The 18,197-nt window shown below is 39.8% G+C and overlaps 1 protein-coding gene across 3 annotated transcripts in view; it reads left to right on the top strand.

The window, feature by feature from the left end:
• Positions 1-18,197, top strand: part of INPP5D (inositol polyphosphate-5-phosphatase D) — a 95,851-nt gene that overhangs the window by 66,995 nt on the left and 10,659 nt on the right. For all 3 annotated transcript variants that reach the window (XM_061636466.1, XM_061636467.1, XM_061636465.1), the window contains exons 15-23: positions 3,584-3,680; positions 6,189-6,327; positions 9,341-9,449; positions 9,916-10,004; positions 10,190-10,271; positions 11,810-11,899; positions 12,026-12,139; positions 14,166-14,248; positions 17,489-17,576. In XM_061636466.1, coding sequence (XP_061492450.1) covers positions 3,584-3,680; positions 6,189-6,327; positions 9,341-9,449; positions 9,916-10,004; positions 10,190-10,271; positions 11,810-11,899; positions 12,026-12,139; positions 14,166-14,248; positions 17,489-17,576 — 891 coding nt within the window. The remainder of the gene's footprint in view (positions 1-3,583; positions 3,681-6,188; positions 6,328-9,340; positions 9,450-9,915; positions 10,005-10,189; positions 10,272-11,809; positions 11,900-12,025; positions 12,140-14,165; positions 14,249-17,488; positions 17,577-18,197) is intronic.

Raw genomic sequence — 18,197 nt, 5'->3', positions numbered from 1 at the left:
AGTTATGCCACTCCATGATGGCACAAAGAGTGGGCCCAATACTGGGGCATCTCCAATGCATAAAAGGCCCTTAGATCCATAGCGTCCAAGAATGCTGTCATCCTGCCCTTGTCCCACTCCAGGAACACCTCATTTCAGGGCTTAATGCTGGTTGCCACTGGCAAAAGAACCACCAATAGTTGCTTTGCACCCACAGAGCTAGCTGTGCATATAGCAGGTGCCTCCAAGGAGGACACACCTCTGCTTCTTTCTAGCCCCCTTCAGCCAGCAGATCTGAGGGTTAGGATTGCACTATAATTTGTTTAACAGTTTTATAGGATTACAAAGCAACTGACAATACAGTACAGATAAAAGGAAATATTAATAGTCTCAATCCAAATCAGGTTTGGGAAAATCAGATCAGGAAAAAAGGCTCAGTATTAGTTTATAAAATAACTTAACACAATAGCTTAGTAGTAATATATTATTAGTAGTAGTAGTAGTATCAGCAGCAGCAGCAGCAGTAGTTGTTGCATAGCTTAGTATTATAAGTGAACTCAATCAGGTCACTTATAATACAAACAAGCTATTTCATTTGGAAGTAAATGGTGGTGATGATGATGCAATTTCCTCTAACATGAGGAATGTATGCTAAAATTGTTTTACAAAATTATTATCTTATTTATGCAGTTAATCACTTAACAAAAACCTCAGAAGTAATAAAAATGTATATAAATAAAGAGCTGATAATCTGCTGATACAGAAATTTAGAACACTGAAAATATTATTATAGATAAATAATGATGTAATTCCCCTTTACCATTCAGTTCCTTAAAAAGTTAATGTTTCCGTCAGAATATTCCATTGGAATGTATTCGAAGATATCACAATCACAAACCAATTCTAATCTACCACACAGGGAGATATCCAATATTAGCCTGAGAAGACCATCTGAAATCAATGGACAAGTCCATTGGTTTCAGTGGATCTACCCTGAATATGACTTAACTCCTTCCCTGATTTCTTAAAATCTAAATGTATCAATGAAACAGAACATGTCCATGAACTCTTTAGACAGTCTTCTATAGCTAGCCCTGCATTGGTCTGTTTTTTCTTTATTTGCACTCTCAGTCCATACAGTTATAATTAAATGATTCAGTCTTCTAGTGGTTGCAGTGCACAGGTCTGATAATTTATCTAAAAGATACCCTATAAGGGACATAAAATTCATACAAATTGAGAAGTCTGTATTAATGTATTTTAAAAGTCTGTTTTTTATGATATTTTAAAGTGTTTTTAGTGCTTTTGTTTGCTGCCCTGGGCTCCTGCTGGGAGGAAGGGCGGGATATAAATCAAATAAGAAATAAATAAACAAGACTGAATGGGCTTATCCACATGGGAGCCTAACTGCTTTTACCATCACAATAGCTTTTCAAGGTCCACACTTCTTGCCCAATGGTAGCTTCCAATCCACTGTTTTCCTTTCACACAAGTAGACATTCCTCTGGAAAGGTTTAGTATTGCTGTTTCCTTGTGCCCCTGCCCCCAATTTTACATGTTTACTCCCTTCAGAGTATTGATATTAATGGAGAAGGGGAGGTTTTTTTTGTCAGTTTCATTGTTTCTTGTCAATTGCATGTGTCTCCCAGCTGAAGCCCCCAGAGTGTTGGGGTACAATTGACACGAAACTATATGAAACTGATTAGAGGGGCGAGTGAGTGAAAGACAAAGTAGGCCGCGCTGCCACAGCTTTTGCAAGCAGCAGAGAGATTCTTTGCTTAATTTCAATGGAACTCAAAGCATCTTTTGAACTTTTTTTTAGTATTGTTCTGCTTAAGCTTACTTTGGGTTTAGGGCTGGGATGAAGCTTTTAGAAGGTTGGGAATTTTAGTATCATAGTACTGGCTCTTAATGAAATATATAATGAAATATTGGGGGGGGTTCCTTATTACTCACACAGACATTTGAGGAGGCAAAGGATGTAAATTCAAATAAATAAGAGGAAGGCAGAGATTGAAACAGAATCAGAGAGAATCATAAGATTTTTTTTTCATGACCACTCTTGAAAGTTAACTGTTTTCTCATCAGCCCTGTCAGCAAAATTACTGATGTTGTATCCTTGGGAAATGTACTATGACAGCTGATATAGGGTGGTATTCAGCACTAATCCTACTCAGAGCAGACCCACTGAAGTTAATAGACTTTGAGCAGGGGGTTGGACTTGATGGCCTTATAGGCCCCTTCCAACTCTACTGTTCTATGATTCTAGACATGACTAAATCAGGACAATTAATTTCAATGGGTCTACTCTGAGTAAGAAATAGTTGAATACAACCCATAATATTCAGTGTCAATGTACGGATCCTACAGTGATTTGTGCTGGTATATTGATGTGGTCAGTGTTAGAGGTTTTGCTCATGAAAGCATTCCTACAAATCATTCCAAGCAGTAATATTGTCATTAAGTTGGGAGGATTCGTAAGTCAGATGTAAGTATGATGGGCATTAAGAATATCTGGCATCTTTGCAAATATATATAAATCCTTCTGCCACTGTAATTTTATTCACAGGAATAATTTGCAGGAACTGTCCCATCACTGAAAACTATCGCACTGGAAGGGGTTCTTCTTGGTCTATGGGCTCATCTATACAGTGGTTTGGTGTGTGTTTGGTGCTACTCACATCCCCTTTTAATTTGCATGGTTCACATGACATTACTGGCAAACAGGCGCTATCACACAGTTTCCCCCCTATAAAACCGTACTAACCTAATCCTCTGATAATATGAAAAGGGAAGGGGAAACATCTTCACTTCATATCTCTAGTGCTTGCAGACACTGCTCTAATGCTTTTGGGTGGGTGTGTCAATCGTTCCCCTCTCCATGCCTGCTCCCTCCTCCTCCCTTCATTCATTTCATTTCCTGTGGGCTGACAAACAATTTCTGGCTGCTCTCTCCCATTCTGCAAGCCTTTTTTATGTTGCTGCAAAAGGTGCCTTATTTTTCTTTTCCCCCTAACTTGTGCGCAAAAGCATAACACTGCTCAAACAAAGATTTGCATTTCAGCTGTATTGTACCAGTGCAAATACAAATAATTGCACTTCTGGGTTGTTGTTGTTTTAAAGATGAAACTAACTGGTAGAACAAACTCAACATGCACGGTTGCCAGGTAACCAGAGGGAGTAGAAATGTTGAATTAGAAGATGTGGTCATTAGGAAACAGTGTGATTGATCCTTCCCCTCAGTGTGAATAGAAAACACTGTGTTTGCAGCTGGCATCGAGCCCTTACTCTTGATGGTGCAAATAAAAAATGGAGGTAAAAACAGCTCCTTCTTTAGTACAAAGTAATGCCCCAGTGTGGATAAGCCCTAAGTGGAAAGGCACAGCTTTGTAGAATTGCAGAGGGAAATTTGTCTTTCACTTTTCTTCTCTAAGCCTTTTGAAGAAAATCTTCACAAGGACTCTGTATTACATATGTTCTGATTTCTTCTGCTCTCCATCCTCTGCTCCAAGTTAGAAGCATTTTGCTCTTTATTACCCTAGTTAAGCTTGGGGGTGGATTGATTTCTTGATCTCTCTGTTTCTTGTTTTGTTTTTCCTCTAAGGCAACAAAGGAGCCGTTGGGGTGTCATTCATGTTTAATGGAACCTCCTTTGGTTTTGTGAACAGCCATTTGACTTCAGGAAGTGAAAAGAAACACAGGTAAATTATTATTGCCTCTGAGGGTCATTGGAGAAGTCTGCAGTTGCTGACAGAGAGGCTCATATCAGTACAAATGGCAAAATCAGATGTGACAGCCTGGGAGTGGTGTGTGTGGGCATATTCCTTTGAAAAGAAAAGAAGTATGAGGGAGGGGGTACCAATACTCCCCTCACCTGCCATACCTTAGCTCCCTGCATTTAGTACCTACAGCTTCTTTTAAGAATGTAATAGCATAAAAAGATCCCTGATGGATTAAACTAACAGTCCGTCTAGTCCAGGGATGGGGAACCCAACTGAAGGTGATAATCCTTTCCTATATTTACCATTTTCCACCAAAGATCTCCCCTACCCTGCTATTTCCCCTAAAGGTTCTGTTTACTGCAAATAGCACCCTTAAATGTCAAATAGCAGCTGGGGGGGGGATTTTGCATGGGGAAGAAATGGTTTTTAAACCCTCCCCACAGACCACAGTCCCAACCTAGATTGGGGCCCCACACATTTTTTTTTCTGAAAAAGGAAAGTGGTCAATGCTAAGGATGCTTTTCATGATTCTGTGATGCTTGGGAACAAGAAGCCCCAATGAACTATGGAACACACAGAATGTATTCAAAAAGCTTTTTCTATGCAAAGAGGCACAGATTATTTAATTTGGCCTAGCTGCATGATTTGGTGCAAGGTCCTGAGGCTGCAGTTCTGCTGATGATATAAACAAAGTTCTCAAACACTGGATGATAAGCAAGCCCTAATTCTTAGGCACCCTAAACATGCCTTCATTTTTCTGGGGTGAAAGAGTCAATGTACCAGAATTGCTATACAGCATGTTCTCCCTAACACTAACACATATGCACTCAAACATTTGCTTCATACTAGATAGTTGAAACAGCTATAACTGTAATTATGCAATTTCTTCATTTTAAAAAAATACAGAATAGCTGACGATTGGGTTTCCATTGCTGTTTCTTGATCTGGTTCAGGAGGGAACATTCCAGGAAAACTGGGGTAGGGGGGCTGTAAACTATTTGCGCTTGTTTGTTTGTTTGATGTATAGTCCTCTCTGTACTGTGGGCTTCAGAAATAGAATGCATGCATACATGCCAATATAAATTAGAACAATCAAGAGCTGTGTCACAGTATGTTTCCTTCTTCCCATGTCCAAATTTCAGCTTCCTGAAGCTGTTGCAAATTCCCATGGCAACACATATTGCAGGGTCTTCCTTCTGTCCCCCAGGCATGCTCATAGCTTGCAAGGTACCCTATACTTGGTGATTATTATTTGTGTGCAAGGCCCAATTTTGCCTTGCCCTGTTTTTGTTTGTTTTTGTTTTAGTAGCTCTGAAAAAAGGGAAGCACTCCTGATTGCATTGATCCCAAGCAGAAAATAAATTGAAATAAATAAATTCACACACTATATATATGAAATTAAAGGTGCAACCTCCCCGTGACCCCCAGATTTCATTGCATTAGGGCATTTGACATCCACACAAGGAAGGCTCTCGAGTCAGCCTTGCTGTCTCCAGAGTCTTTTTGGTTGTGCAGAGATAAAAAGTTTTCAGAGATCTGGAAGCAGTATTATTGAACTTCTACTATCCACATTACCTTTTTAGGTTCTGCCATAGTCTCTGGTTAAGAGGTTTATACCAAAGTGTTATTGGAAAGGAGGGGGAGGAGCTCCCAGCAATGTAGCTAACACTATTGCAATGCATTGTACACAGATGTTTCAGACAGATGTTGTATAATGCTATTGGTGACAAATCTCTCATATACACAGAGTGAGAGAGAGAGAGAGAGAGAGAGGTTCTTAAAGTTTTCTGAACATTTGTATTTCATAGAATAGTAGAGTTGGAAGGGGACTATAAGGCCATCAAGTCCAACCCCCTGTGCAATTTCATATAATAAAAGGTGTGTGCATATCAACTTATAGATACTCTTATAAAAATATTGCAAAAACAGCACACAGTTCCCTTCTCTCCCTTTCTTTCTTACTTTTTAATCAACACATTTTTTCTTTAAATAGTATGTACATTTTCTTTCACAGTGAATGCCATTTTTTTTTTAAAAAAGTGTTTTCCTTTGGAGTGACCACAAGCTGTTGACCTTCAGGCCTAGTCAATTTCACCAGTCCATTGACTTATATATCAGCAGAGACTAAAAGTGGTTGCCATTAGAAAATGGAAACAGAATAAATAGGCCTTTTCTTCTGGCAGCCATGCCGCAGCTTCTTCCTGCATGGGGAAGTATACAGTATCAAGACAACAGCTAATTCTGGATTAGGTGATCCAATAGTAATGCTAAGAGGCAAGTCATTCCTGCTGCTATACAGAAATGACAGTCTTGTCTGTATACTGCCTTTGGAAGGTTGAGGCTATAGCCAGAGCCAAGATAGGGAACGATTTATGAGCTGATCTAGTCCACCACTGCCTCCAGGCTACTGTCTCTGCTGATAATACCATGGGTGAAGGGCCTTATAATAAAATGGTATATTGAGCATAGTTCTCTTGTTTTTACTAGGCGAAACCAGAACTACACAAGTATTCTACGTTTTTTGTCACTGGGAGACAAGAAGTTGAGTCCATTTAACATCACTCACCGCTTTACTCATCTTTTCTGGCTGGGAGACCTGAACTACCGCTTAGAGTTGCCCCCAATGGTTAGAGAGCCTTTTTATTTCCCTACTAGACAATTATGCTTAGCATTTGTGCAGAATTCTTTTGAGTGTTCAGAGCACTTTGTATACATTATTTTGGCTATCCTTAAAACAACTTTGCAAGGTAGACTTCTAGTATTATATCCTTATATTGCAAGCAAAGGTCTAAAGCTGAGAGAATCCCTGGCACTAGGTGAAGTTTTGGGTTAAATGAGACTCAAATTGGATTATACTGTTCCTGGGTCACCCTCTTCAGGTTCATATAAGACTTGATATATAATATTCATAATTTTAGAGGAGAACCCATTTTAGAAGCACCGTCAGTGCATTTTGTTCACATGTACAATCTCCCCTGGCTTATGCTCAGGGAAAACCTGAGCTAATTTTCAGCGGTTTTGCCCAGCACTGATTGAAAATGAAATGGACTGCCTTCAAGTCGATCCCGACTTATGGCGACCCTATGAATAGGGATTTCATGGTAAGTGGTATTCAGAGGGGGTTTGCCATTGCCTCCCTCTGAGGCTAATCCTCCCCAGCTGGCTAGGGCCTGCTCAGTTTGCCACAGCTGCACAAGCCAGCCCCTTCCTTGTCCGCAACTGCCAGCTGGGCTCCTTGGGACTATGCAGCTTTCCCATGGCTGCACAGGTGGCAGGTCATGTAACCCCTGAGCCACTCACTGTGGGGGTGATCTTTAGCTGGCCAGGAGACACGAGTGGGGATTTGAACTCACAGACTCTGGACTCCCAGCCAGGCTCTTCTCCCCACTGTGCTATACTAGCTGTCTAGATGATCCTTATTTCAGTCATGAAACCACATATTCACCTCCTTTGAGCAGCGATATGATTTGCACAATGCTGATTGACTGGCCCTTATGCCTTTCATAAAGCTATCTCTCCTCCTCAGGACAATTTTAAAAGTGTGTTTTAAGGGTTAAAAAAAACTGAGGGCAAATATGCGCTGCAGTTGAAAGTTTAAATGAAAATAAAGCAAACAACCTGCCAAGAGCATAGCAGAGGAGTGGACCTGAAGAGGAACTCGGAAGTTTCATTTAAAAAAAGAAAAAATTCTCAAGGGCAATTATTTGTATTTTCAGAATCCAGCAGAAATACAAATATTTGTTTGAACAGTGTTATGCTTTTTTGCACACATTAGGGGGGAAAGGGAAAAAAAGCACTGTTTGCAGCAGGCTTGCAGAATGGGAGCCAGCAGGAAATGACATGGACAAAGGGAGGAGGAGGGAGTGGGCGTGGACTCACAAAAGCATCGCAGCTAAGTGTCTGCAAAACCCTAGAGATATGAAGCACAGACAATTTTTCCTTCCCTTTTTGGATTAGAATTGGATTGATTTGATGCAGATTTAAAGGGAAAAGCAGCAGTTTACCTTCGCCTTGCCTTATAAGTCATGTAAATGCTGCAAATTAAACGGGGCTGCAAGTAGCGCCAGAATCACACTAAACCTCCATGTGAACCAGCCCTAAGAACATGGTATCCAATGCTCTCCTTCCATTAGCATAAAGATTTACACTTGTGCAATAGAACTTCCCTCCCTCTCCTCCCCCCCATGTGCACACCTCACCCTCACCAAATCTGCTCCAAAGGGTCAGGGGAAAATACAGAACAGATATAGGGGATGTGCATGGGGAGGAAAAGGGGAGAGAGTTCCACTGCACAAGCGTAAGACCTTGCTCTAACAGAGCGAGTTTCTTAGCACTGTTTAATCAACCAAGCTTGAATGAAAATAGTCGGGGGAAAGGAGAGGTGGTCTCTTAGCAGAGCTGATGGAACGACTTCTGGTGCAGTCTAATGGAATGGCTCCTGCTAGATGGCAACTGAGAGGGAGGAAGAGCCAAGTGAAGTTGGTCTCATCATCTCAGCAAGCCTGTCAGGGTGGCCGTGCAGTCCCATCTCTCCCTCTGCAATAGCAGCATGAGGAAATCGTGGGGAGGGATAACCAGTTTTCTGTGGATATGCTGCTGTTGCAGAAATTGAAGCAAGCAAGTATACTGGAGCCTAAAGGAAAAGAGGGCTGTATGAAGCTGCTGTAACCAAGCAGGAGGAAAAAGAGGGCAGCAGACTATTATAGGGATATGTGGGAAAGCAACAGGGGATGGTTAGGGATGTTAAGATAAGAGCATTGAGTGTAGTGTAAACAGGAAGAGATCAGTAATAGCAAAGGTATTTTTTTAAGGAGGAGTATGGAGAAGAGAAACTGTTTAATGTTTTAGCCCTAGGAAGGAAACCTAAACACCTGAGTCTGTAACCCTATACCAACTTTCCTAGGCATAAGTCCCACTGAACTCAATTTCTTCCAAAGTACTAGTAACATTTGCAACTAAAGGCAGGAACTACACAAGATGCAGGGAAAATGATAGGATGATAGTCTCCCCGAGGAAGTACGCCTGGCGCCGACTCTGCTCTCCTTCCGGCGCCAGGTCAAAACCTTCCTATTCTCTGAAGCATTTTAAGTTACATTGATCTAATTTTAATAATGTTTATTGTATTGTTGATTGTATTTTAATATTATTTTGTTATTCATTGTATTTTTATACTATTTTATGTTCACCGCCCAGAGAGCTATTGCTAGTCGGGCGGTATATAAATTTAATAAATAATAATAATAATAATAATAATAATAATAATAATAATCCCCTTTTCCTCATGGCATTTTCCTTATCTAAATTACCCCCATCCCAAGTTACTGTTAGCCCATTGCAAAGGAACCAATACAGGTACCTGTATTATTCCCTGACAGGGCAAACAGCAGCTTTGGAAAGCATGTTAAAGCATTTAAACTGAAAAATGGTGCCAGGGAAAGGATCCTAAGTCAAGTACTGCTGCTACAAATCAGTTTTAGGAATAAAAGTGTCCAGAGATCCAATTACCTATCAGGTATAGCTTGGCCTCGAGAACAGGCTTTTGTGGCCTCAGAAGCAAGAGTGCTATATATTAGCAAGGAAGTCTTTATTGAAGAAAAGAGAGTAGTGCATTTGCCATTATGACATTTCCCTGTTATCAGGAAGCAGAGAGTATCATCCATAAGATCAAACAGCAGCAGTACACAGAGCTGCTTGGTGTCGACCAGCTTCTCATGGAAAAGAAGGATCAAAAGGTGTTTCTGCAGTTTGGTAAGATTGTTCCTAAATTCTTCTCCTAATCCTACATGCCTTCTCCTTTGCCCTTCCTTGCTCTGGCCATTGAAAAACTCACTTATAAAGGGGCAATCACTCGTGTGTGTGTGTGTGTGTGTGTGTGTGTGAGAGAGAGAGAGAGAGAGAGAGAGAGAGAGATCATACATTATTGCTGCTTTAAATTGCTCTGTATAGAAACTGTCACCATATGGTAAACCTTTTGTTTGCAGCAGCTCAGAGCATAGATCTCACAATACTTTTGTTGTTGCTCTGAATACATGAAAAGGCGCAATCCATATGGTGAGACCCCACACTTAACAGCTAACCATGTGCTCCTAGTTGCCATACAGAACAATTTAAAGTGACCTGCATGATATCCTTTAATGTGTGTACTAGTGACCCTACATTTTGCACCTAGAGTAAAGTTCAAACAATAATCAGCCATCCCATCTGTCTGTTTCAGAGGAAGAAGAAATAACATTTGCCCCAACCTATCGCTTTGAAAGGAACACCCGGGAGAATTATGTCTACACCAAGCAGAAAGCAACAGGGGTATGCCATATCTTCCAACATATTGTAACGTTTCAAATGGTGTCTGTTGCCGGAACTGTTACTCTTTCTATAGATAGTGCAACAAAGGAAATATAATTGGGAGCAAGCTGCTGGCTTTTTGGCAACACAGCTTTCCTTCTTATGGAGGGACATGTTCTTGATATTGATTCTCCTTTTCTTTGTAGATGAAATACAATTTGCCATCCTGGTGCGATCGAGTGCTCTGGAAATCATATCCCCTGGTGCATGTGGTGTGTCAGTCTTATGGTGGGTAGATAGCAGATTGTGAATAGAAGCAAAGCTGGTTTAAACGGAAATGATTCAGAGCTGAATCTGTAGAATTGCCTTTCACTGCCAAGTTCTCAACAACGGATGCACCCTGTTGCTTCTGGCTTGGAATGACTGCTCCTAAAACTTGGATGTGTAGTGGGGAGAGAATGGGCTATGATTGGGAATGTACCTCGCAGATGTTTGAAGGGCTTGTTAACCCACTGCTCCTAAGCTAGAAAAACCTCTATCATGGCAATTACATGTAGAATATGCCATCTTCCCTGAGTCAAAAGCTGTATAGCATGAGAGGGCTGAAGGTGGTTATGTGTAACTAGCATGGGGTTTTTGATCCTGGCTACCGGCTCCAGCATCTGGGTTTGTTTTTTTAAAACAATTACTTGTTGATGTGTTCCCAATAGGATGCTTATAGACAGCACTTCAGCAGACCCTCTCAGAGTCTTATAAAATCACAGAACAATAAATCATAAAAACTATGATACACAGCAAACCATAATATGAAATACCATAACACTACAATTCTGCAGTAAACACTCAATCTTGGGACTTTTTCACCAGGTGCTGACAGGAAAACAAAGATGGGTATAAGGCAAGTGTTCCCAAACTGTGGTCCATGGACTACTAGTGGTCCATAAGTTTCATTTAGGTAGTCCACAGCCCATCTGTGGGTTTGTGGTTGAAGACAGAAGATGGCACATCCATCTCATTAAGGAAATGTATTTCGTTTTTGTTGTGCTTTCTGTTGTTTGTTTGTACATGTTTTTGTGATTTTTTACTATGATATATTGTATTTTATCTTGTTTGTTCACCGCCCTGAGAGCTATTCTGCTAAGGGCGGTATATAAATTGAAATAATAAAATAAATAAATAAAATAATAATTAAATACTCACATTAATTTTACTTGTATTTTTATGGCTTCTTTTATTTCTTGTACTGTGTATTATTATACTGTAATTTAAATTTTATGGAATTCAAATTGTAATACAGTGAAGTGCAATATATAAGAAAAATAAAAGAAGCAATACAAGTGCAATTAAAAATCATAGGGTCTAGCACAATTACTACAACAGGTAGAAGAATCATTAAGTGGTCCACCAAGACCCTCAACAGTTTTCACATGATCCATGGGGGGGGGAAGGTTTGGGAGCCACTGCTATAAGGTAAACCTCCCTAATGAGGGGATCCTAAATGTGCAGTGCTCAAACAAGGAAGGCCCTGTTTGTCACCATCACTTCCCTTATTTTGGGGAGTGAGGAGTGAAATCCAACAAAAGGTACCCAAGGCTGATCTTAATAACCCCCTGGTCAGGTTCATGCAGGAATAGGTAGTGTTTCAAAGCCATTTAAGGCCATGTTGTAGAATGCTGTTAGAAAATCCATCCTTACACAGCCCCCTTGAAGATACAGGTCTTCTTATTTCCATGGATAACTTTGAGTATAATACGGACTGTTGTTTTATTCTTTCCTTCTTGGGAGGCTGAGAACACAAGACCCTTAGAATTTGCCTTTCCTCTTAGGATGCACCAGTGATATCATGACAAGTGACCACAGTCCTGTGTTTGCTACATTTGAGGTTGCTGTCACCTCTCAATTTGTCTCAAAGAATGGTAAGCAAATGTAATACAAGTTCCACCCATGTCTTTTGTTCTTACAAAGACAGTTGTGGTATAAAATAATCTCTTTCCTTGATTAAAACGATTTTTTCACCTGAACAAGTGTCTTCCTCTCTCCAGATGATAAATACACAGACTCCCTTGGACAGATTGAATTCCTACGCTGCAGTGCCACCCTCAAGACAAAGTCTCAGACAAAGTTCTACATTGAGTTCCACTCCAGTTGCCTAGAAAGTGGGGTTGCTTCTACCTTTTGTCTTTATTATATAGAAGCTCTTCGTGTTTAGGTTATTCAGAAGACTGAGTTAGAGGAATGAATGGGAGAAAGGGGGCTATTTTGGCTTGTCCAGCACTCACAAGCCCAAATATATTATTATTATTATTATTATTATTATTATTATTATTATTATTATTATTATTATTATTATTATTAGATTTATATCCCACCCTTCCTCCGAGCAGGAGCCCAGTATGTATACACACACAGAGAGAGACAGAGACAGAGGGGCGTATTCTGAATATATCTTGTACGCTTTGTCTTTTGAAGGACTATAATCTTTTTGTTGAGACCCTTTGGTCTTAATTGCTGTATTTTGCCCATCTTTGGTTTGTTTTCTCTTGAAATCTTACAGAAAACTCTTTTGTTTTTACAAAACATTATTTCCAGTCATACCACATCCAAGGGCTCAGGTGTTTTCCTAACAAAGGATAAATAGTATATTACAATCAGGGCTGTTTCTCTTATTATCACTTACATTTTATACATATGCCTAAATGTGTGATATGTGTGAGCCCATAATAGGATTTTCAGATGCAGATATCATATAAGTACACATGCCAGACAGGCAGCTAAGGCTAGCTCCAGAGCCCCCCCCCCTCGCCATTCGGTAATGCTGTTTCCTGGGTGCCTTGGTTGTATCATGTACCTTCAGATCATGCCTTGGAACTTACCGCACAGCGTTACCATGAGGATAAAAAGATGGGGGACAACATGTATGCTGCTCTGAGCTTGGAAGAAAAGTGTGATATAGATGTGATACATAACTTTTAAATTGGTTATGATTTTATATTGGCGCCTAGGGTATTGCACACATACCAGGCAGTATAGTGTAGCCCCCTGACCCCACTTCTATGTTGCACACAATAGAAATTCTATATTCAGTGCAGCAGGGTGAACTGGTTCTGTTGTGTGTTTTGGCGGGGGAGAGAGAGGGGTGAGCCAGCACATAATAACAATGTAATATTGCATTTTGTGGTATTACGATGGGGCAGAATGTATTTGCTGACCCAGCAGTTCAGATCTAATTCTCACATATTCTATATGTGGACAAGTCCTTTCTTTATTTTTGTCTCCAGATCATGATTTTGCACCTTGAGCTTGCAAAACGAGTTTGTTATCTTCATGACATTCTATTCAGAGGCCCCTTTGCCACAATCACACTACAACCTGGGCAGAAAAAAAAAGGGGTAGCCATATATATGGACTCTCTCATGGTTACCCATAATTGCCTTTTATTTCATTGGAACTTAAATTAGAGTCCTTCAGCTTAATTGCCTTGTAAATTGCAGCCAACAAAAATAGTTGAGACCTTAAGGCACCAATATCAAAGAATGTAAGGGATCGAACCATTTTGTTTATTTTGTAAGCAGAACTATACATCAGTGCTGAAAAATATATTTTTGAATTCCTAAATCAGAAATGTTTGTGTAACAAGAGAGTGCATGCCCAAAGTCTGTTGATGATACTGTCCCCTATTATGGGGCCAGACCTGAAAGAGAAATAGCATGCCTCTACTGTACTCTTAATCACACATCACAGAGCTCTATTAATCCCAGCTCCACACAAAAAATATTTTGGCTATACAGAGATTTGCATACATTTCTATGGAAACCGTGTGTTAGGAATCTTAAATTAGAATTTCAAAAATGTGCTATCTTGAGTGGCGTAGGAAGAGCTGTTATGTTCTCCTTATCTTCTTGTCCACACATACACGGAGCCTTCTAATGTCTTTCTTAATGAAATAATCAATGAAATAACAAAAATACAATGCAGTAAGGTCACTTACAAATGGACTATGCAAACATTCTCTCAGAATCAGATATATATCTACATAGGTGCTTTCCTTTTCGATGCCCAGAAAGCAGAATAATTAGCAGTTTCCTTTTGCTGCCAAGTTTTTTTATTTTATTTTTGCAAACGTGTGTGTTTGTTGTACATTTCTCAGCTGGCAAACAATTTTCTTTTCTAACACTTTTGCAGGCTTTGTAAAAAGCCAGGAGGGAGAAAATGAGGAAGGAAATGAAGGCGAACTGGTGGTAAAGTTTGTTGAAGCCCTTCCTAAGGTAGCCTGACAGTATGTTTTTGTGCTTATTTTGATAAACTTATTTCATCTGTAGTTTTACTACAGTTTAAATAAAAGCTGATTTAGATGAAGCCCAGAAGACTGTGCAAAGTTCATCCACAATCACAACAGTTGCTTGCACAATCCTTCCACAAGTCTCTGATTGTGCTATATCCAGTCCTCAAGAGACAAGATTTTCTCTTGGGAATTTTCTTGCTGCACAGCTTTGTTAATGTCAGTTTCATTTCTCTGCTATTAAACAGCAGGGAAGTGAAATTGTCTATATTATTCTGGGGAGACATTTACTACAGCACTACAAGAGGAACACAGAGGCTTTAAAAATAATTAGGGGGGAAAAGCAGAGGAAGAATCCTTGAAATCATAGGGTAGTTTTGCTGCATGTATGCCACCATATTTGTCTTTTTAAAGTGCTAAGCAAGCATCCTCTCCATTACTCTGGTGGTACAGCAATTTGCCTCTCGAGATGTGGGTATGGTGGGATGAAATAAAAAGTATGCCAAGGAAGACTACAATACAGTTACATAAAAGAAAATTAAAGAGGGAGAACACACAATCATGAAAGCATGTGGGAGAGGGATTATTATGTCAGTAGTTACTCTTGATGGCACAAGCGCTGTTAGTTGGTCACAATGCTAAGATGGCGGGGTTAGGGGTGGAAATTGCATTTCCCCTGCAACATTTTGTGATTTGACTGCTGTGAAAATGCAGTTTCCCCACAACAGGAGTGCTTCTTGGGAGGAAAACATCTAGATCCGCTGCAGCCCACATTGCAGATCCATTATAGCACTAATGTTCTATGGTCCTAGATAACCAAAAGCTAAATTTCCCTAGTTTTAGAGTGTTTTTTCTTCTACTAGATAGGCTATAGAATGCTGTCTTGGGGCCCTGCTCCAAATCTTTACCCTAAATGAACATATGGGCAATTAAATAGTTTGGAAGAACATGTTGAAATGAAATTCCAGCTGGTGTCCTTAAAAGGATTTGCAGCTAAGTTCTGCCAAGAGAAATCTAGTAGCCCCAGTTAGCTGTTTGTGGTGTGTTACATTCCAGACTCCTACATAACAAGAATGAGAAGGGACAAGACCTTATGGCTGATTCTCCCTTCTACTTTAACAAGATGTTATGATGATGACACCCCATAATGGCCACACATGGTCTCATCTTTACCGATTTTTAGCTCAGAAAATGAAGCTATAGTGTCACTTCCATATTCAGAACCATTATTTATAACCAGATGTTCTAAAAACTTGGAGAATCAATATATTGCATCAAATATATGATAGAAGAAATTATATGATGTGGCTTAAATTAAGAAGGATTTATTTCCTAAATAGTTCTTGGCCAACTGGAATATTTGCTGCTAGCTTCACTAATACGTCTGCCTTAATATCATTGGAGTAATTAAGGGCAGTATTCAACTAAATCCTTGCACTAGTGGAATGACTTCAACTAGCACATGCGCCATCCACGGATCTGCTCTGGAAGGCTGGGGGAAAACCCAGAACAGATTTAGGGGGCACATGAGGGGAAGAAAGGCGAAGAACATTCCATTGCACAAGGAGAACATTTGATTTCACACTACAATGAATACAACCCTTTGTATCTTATCAAGAAAGTTCTAACATTCTTGTATCCCAGTATTAAACACATTGTAAAAATGTGTCTCATGGATAATGCGATGTTTATTTTATTATTATTTATTATTTGATTTACATCCTACCCTTCCTCCCAGCAGACAGCATTCTATATTATAATTGTTTTACAGAGTATCAAGTTGCTTTCAAACGTTAGGAACTAACACTTTATAACACTTGACTTACTATACAATGTTGTAAGGATTACAAAAAGTGCATTCCTAATCATGTCTAGTCAGATGTAAGTCCCACTGAGTTCAGTGGGGGTTACTTCAATATAAGTAGGTTAGGATTGCAGTTAAAAACTCCACTTGATTGATCTGCCTATTACATTGCTTAACAGTGCATGTCCTATACTACTCAGCATAGGGCAGTCCTACATTATTCAGAAGGAAGTCCCACTATGAGGCTTACCTCCAAATAAGTGTGCATAAGATTGCGGCTTGAAGCTTACATTCATGGCTGTTGAAAGTTCTGTATGTGCCACTTGTGGTTTTACAGCAGCAGACGGGAAAATGGCCATAGGACAGTGTGGTGAAACAGTGGCAATAGTATTTAGCTGCTGTGGTCGCTGTCATCACCACAAGACAAACTGACGTCTAAGTGCCCCTCCTATTGTTAACTCTCTTTACTCTCAGAAGTGCAGCTGTAACTCATTCCAAGAGATTAATGTCAGGAAGAATTACACCTTCTTATAATGCAGACAGAGCTATGCCAATTCACTTGCTTAGCATTTACATAGCGAGTTTTCATGTTCAAAGCACTTCACATAAATTATTTAATAATCTTTACACCAATTCTGCAAGGTAGGTCGCTATTATTATCTTTGTATTTTAGAGCAAGAACGAAGGATGAGAGAATGTGACTTGCCTAAGACCAGCTAGTAACTTCATCTGGCAGAGGCAAAATTCATACTGAAGGCTTCCAGCTTTGTAGCTCAGTGTCTTTGCCACTATGCTAGCTCTGTACCTGCAGGATTGCCATCATTCCTTGGTCTGAGGGCTGCTTCACATCCTATATTTTTAGGTGTATGCTTACCTGGAAGACCATCTCACCCCTTATACCCAGGTGAGCACTGTGACCAGCAGGTGAGGGCCTCCTGCAGGTACCATCTTATGAAGAGATCCACTCCACACAACATAGGAAGAGGACCTTTACTATTGTGGCACCTACCCTTTGGAATTCTCTTCCCTTAAATATTAGACAGGCACCATCTGTGTTGTCTTTTCAGTGCCTATTAAAACCTTCCTTTTTCAACAAGCCTTTTAAGTAGAGACTTTATCCCAGACTGCATCTGTGTTGGAATTGTTTTTAGGTTTTTTTAAAAAAAGAGGTTTTGTTTTAAAGATGTTTTTAGTGTTTTTGTTTGCTGCCTTGGGCTACTTCTGGGAGGAAGGATGAGATATAAAAAATGTGACCCTAAAAATGTAATGTATGAATTCTTTGGGGAAAAAACCTTGTTATATACTCATAAGAAAGTATAATACAATTGCATTCATAAGGGAAATGTGCTATTTACTGGGAGGGGTTTTATTTATACATTTCCTTCTCTTGTTTTACTAACCTCTTTGAGCTTTTTATTGCAGTTGACTCCAATTATTTCAGATCCAGAGTACCTACTGGATCAGCACATTCTAATCAGCATTAAATCATCAGATAGTGATGAATCCTACGGTAAGACTTTACCTCTAAAGCTTATACATGAGTCAACTCTACTTACTTTTTTTTCAATTTGTTTAGCGTGTGGGGAAGAATGTGAGCCAAAAATTACAGATTTCCAGTCGCTATGGTTCTCTCTTTTCTACTATAAAAACATTTTACAACAGCATGCATAAATAAAATATCATCTTACATATCAGAGAGCACTATGATTCTTTATGCAAAGAACATCATCTCTGAAGATTTATCCAATCTCTCTCCCCAAAAGACCAGTTCCTAAATGGAAATACATTTTGCAGAAATTAGTATCTCTCATCAGTATCACTCAGACCTGTAAATGCTTCCTCACAAATACTACACATTTTATATGTAGATATATATATTGCTTCCCCTGCAGTAACAGAGAAATCCATTTTCATGCTCTTGCTTCAGCCGACCCCAACCTGGATTGTATCTCCCATCACCCTGACCATTGGCCATACTGACCGGAGCTGATGGGAATTGTAGTCCAAAACATTCAGAAAACACCCGGTTGGGGAAGGCTGTTTACAATGCGGTCAACTATTGTACTGTAATCATGATGGGATATAGTCCACTGGGAAGTTCTGTTAACTCTTTTTGTTTTCGTAAGTGCAG

Source organism: Rhineura floridana, chromosome 7 (genome assembly GCF_030035675.1).
Source record: "Rhineura floridana isolate rRhiFlo1 chromosome 7, rRhiFlo1.hap2, whole genome shotgun sequence".
Taxonomy (NCBI): domain Eukaryota; kingdom Metazoa; phylum Chordata; class Lepidosauria; order Squamata; family Rhineuridae; genus Rhineura; species Rhineura floridana.
This window is presented reverse-complemented; position numbering and strand designations above follow the sequence as displayed.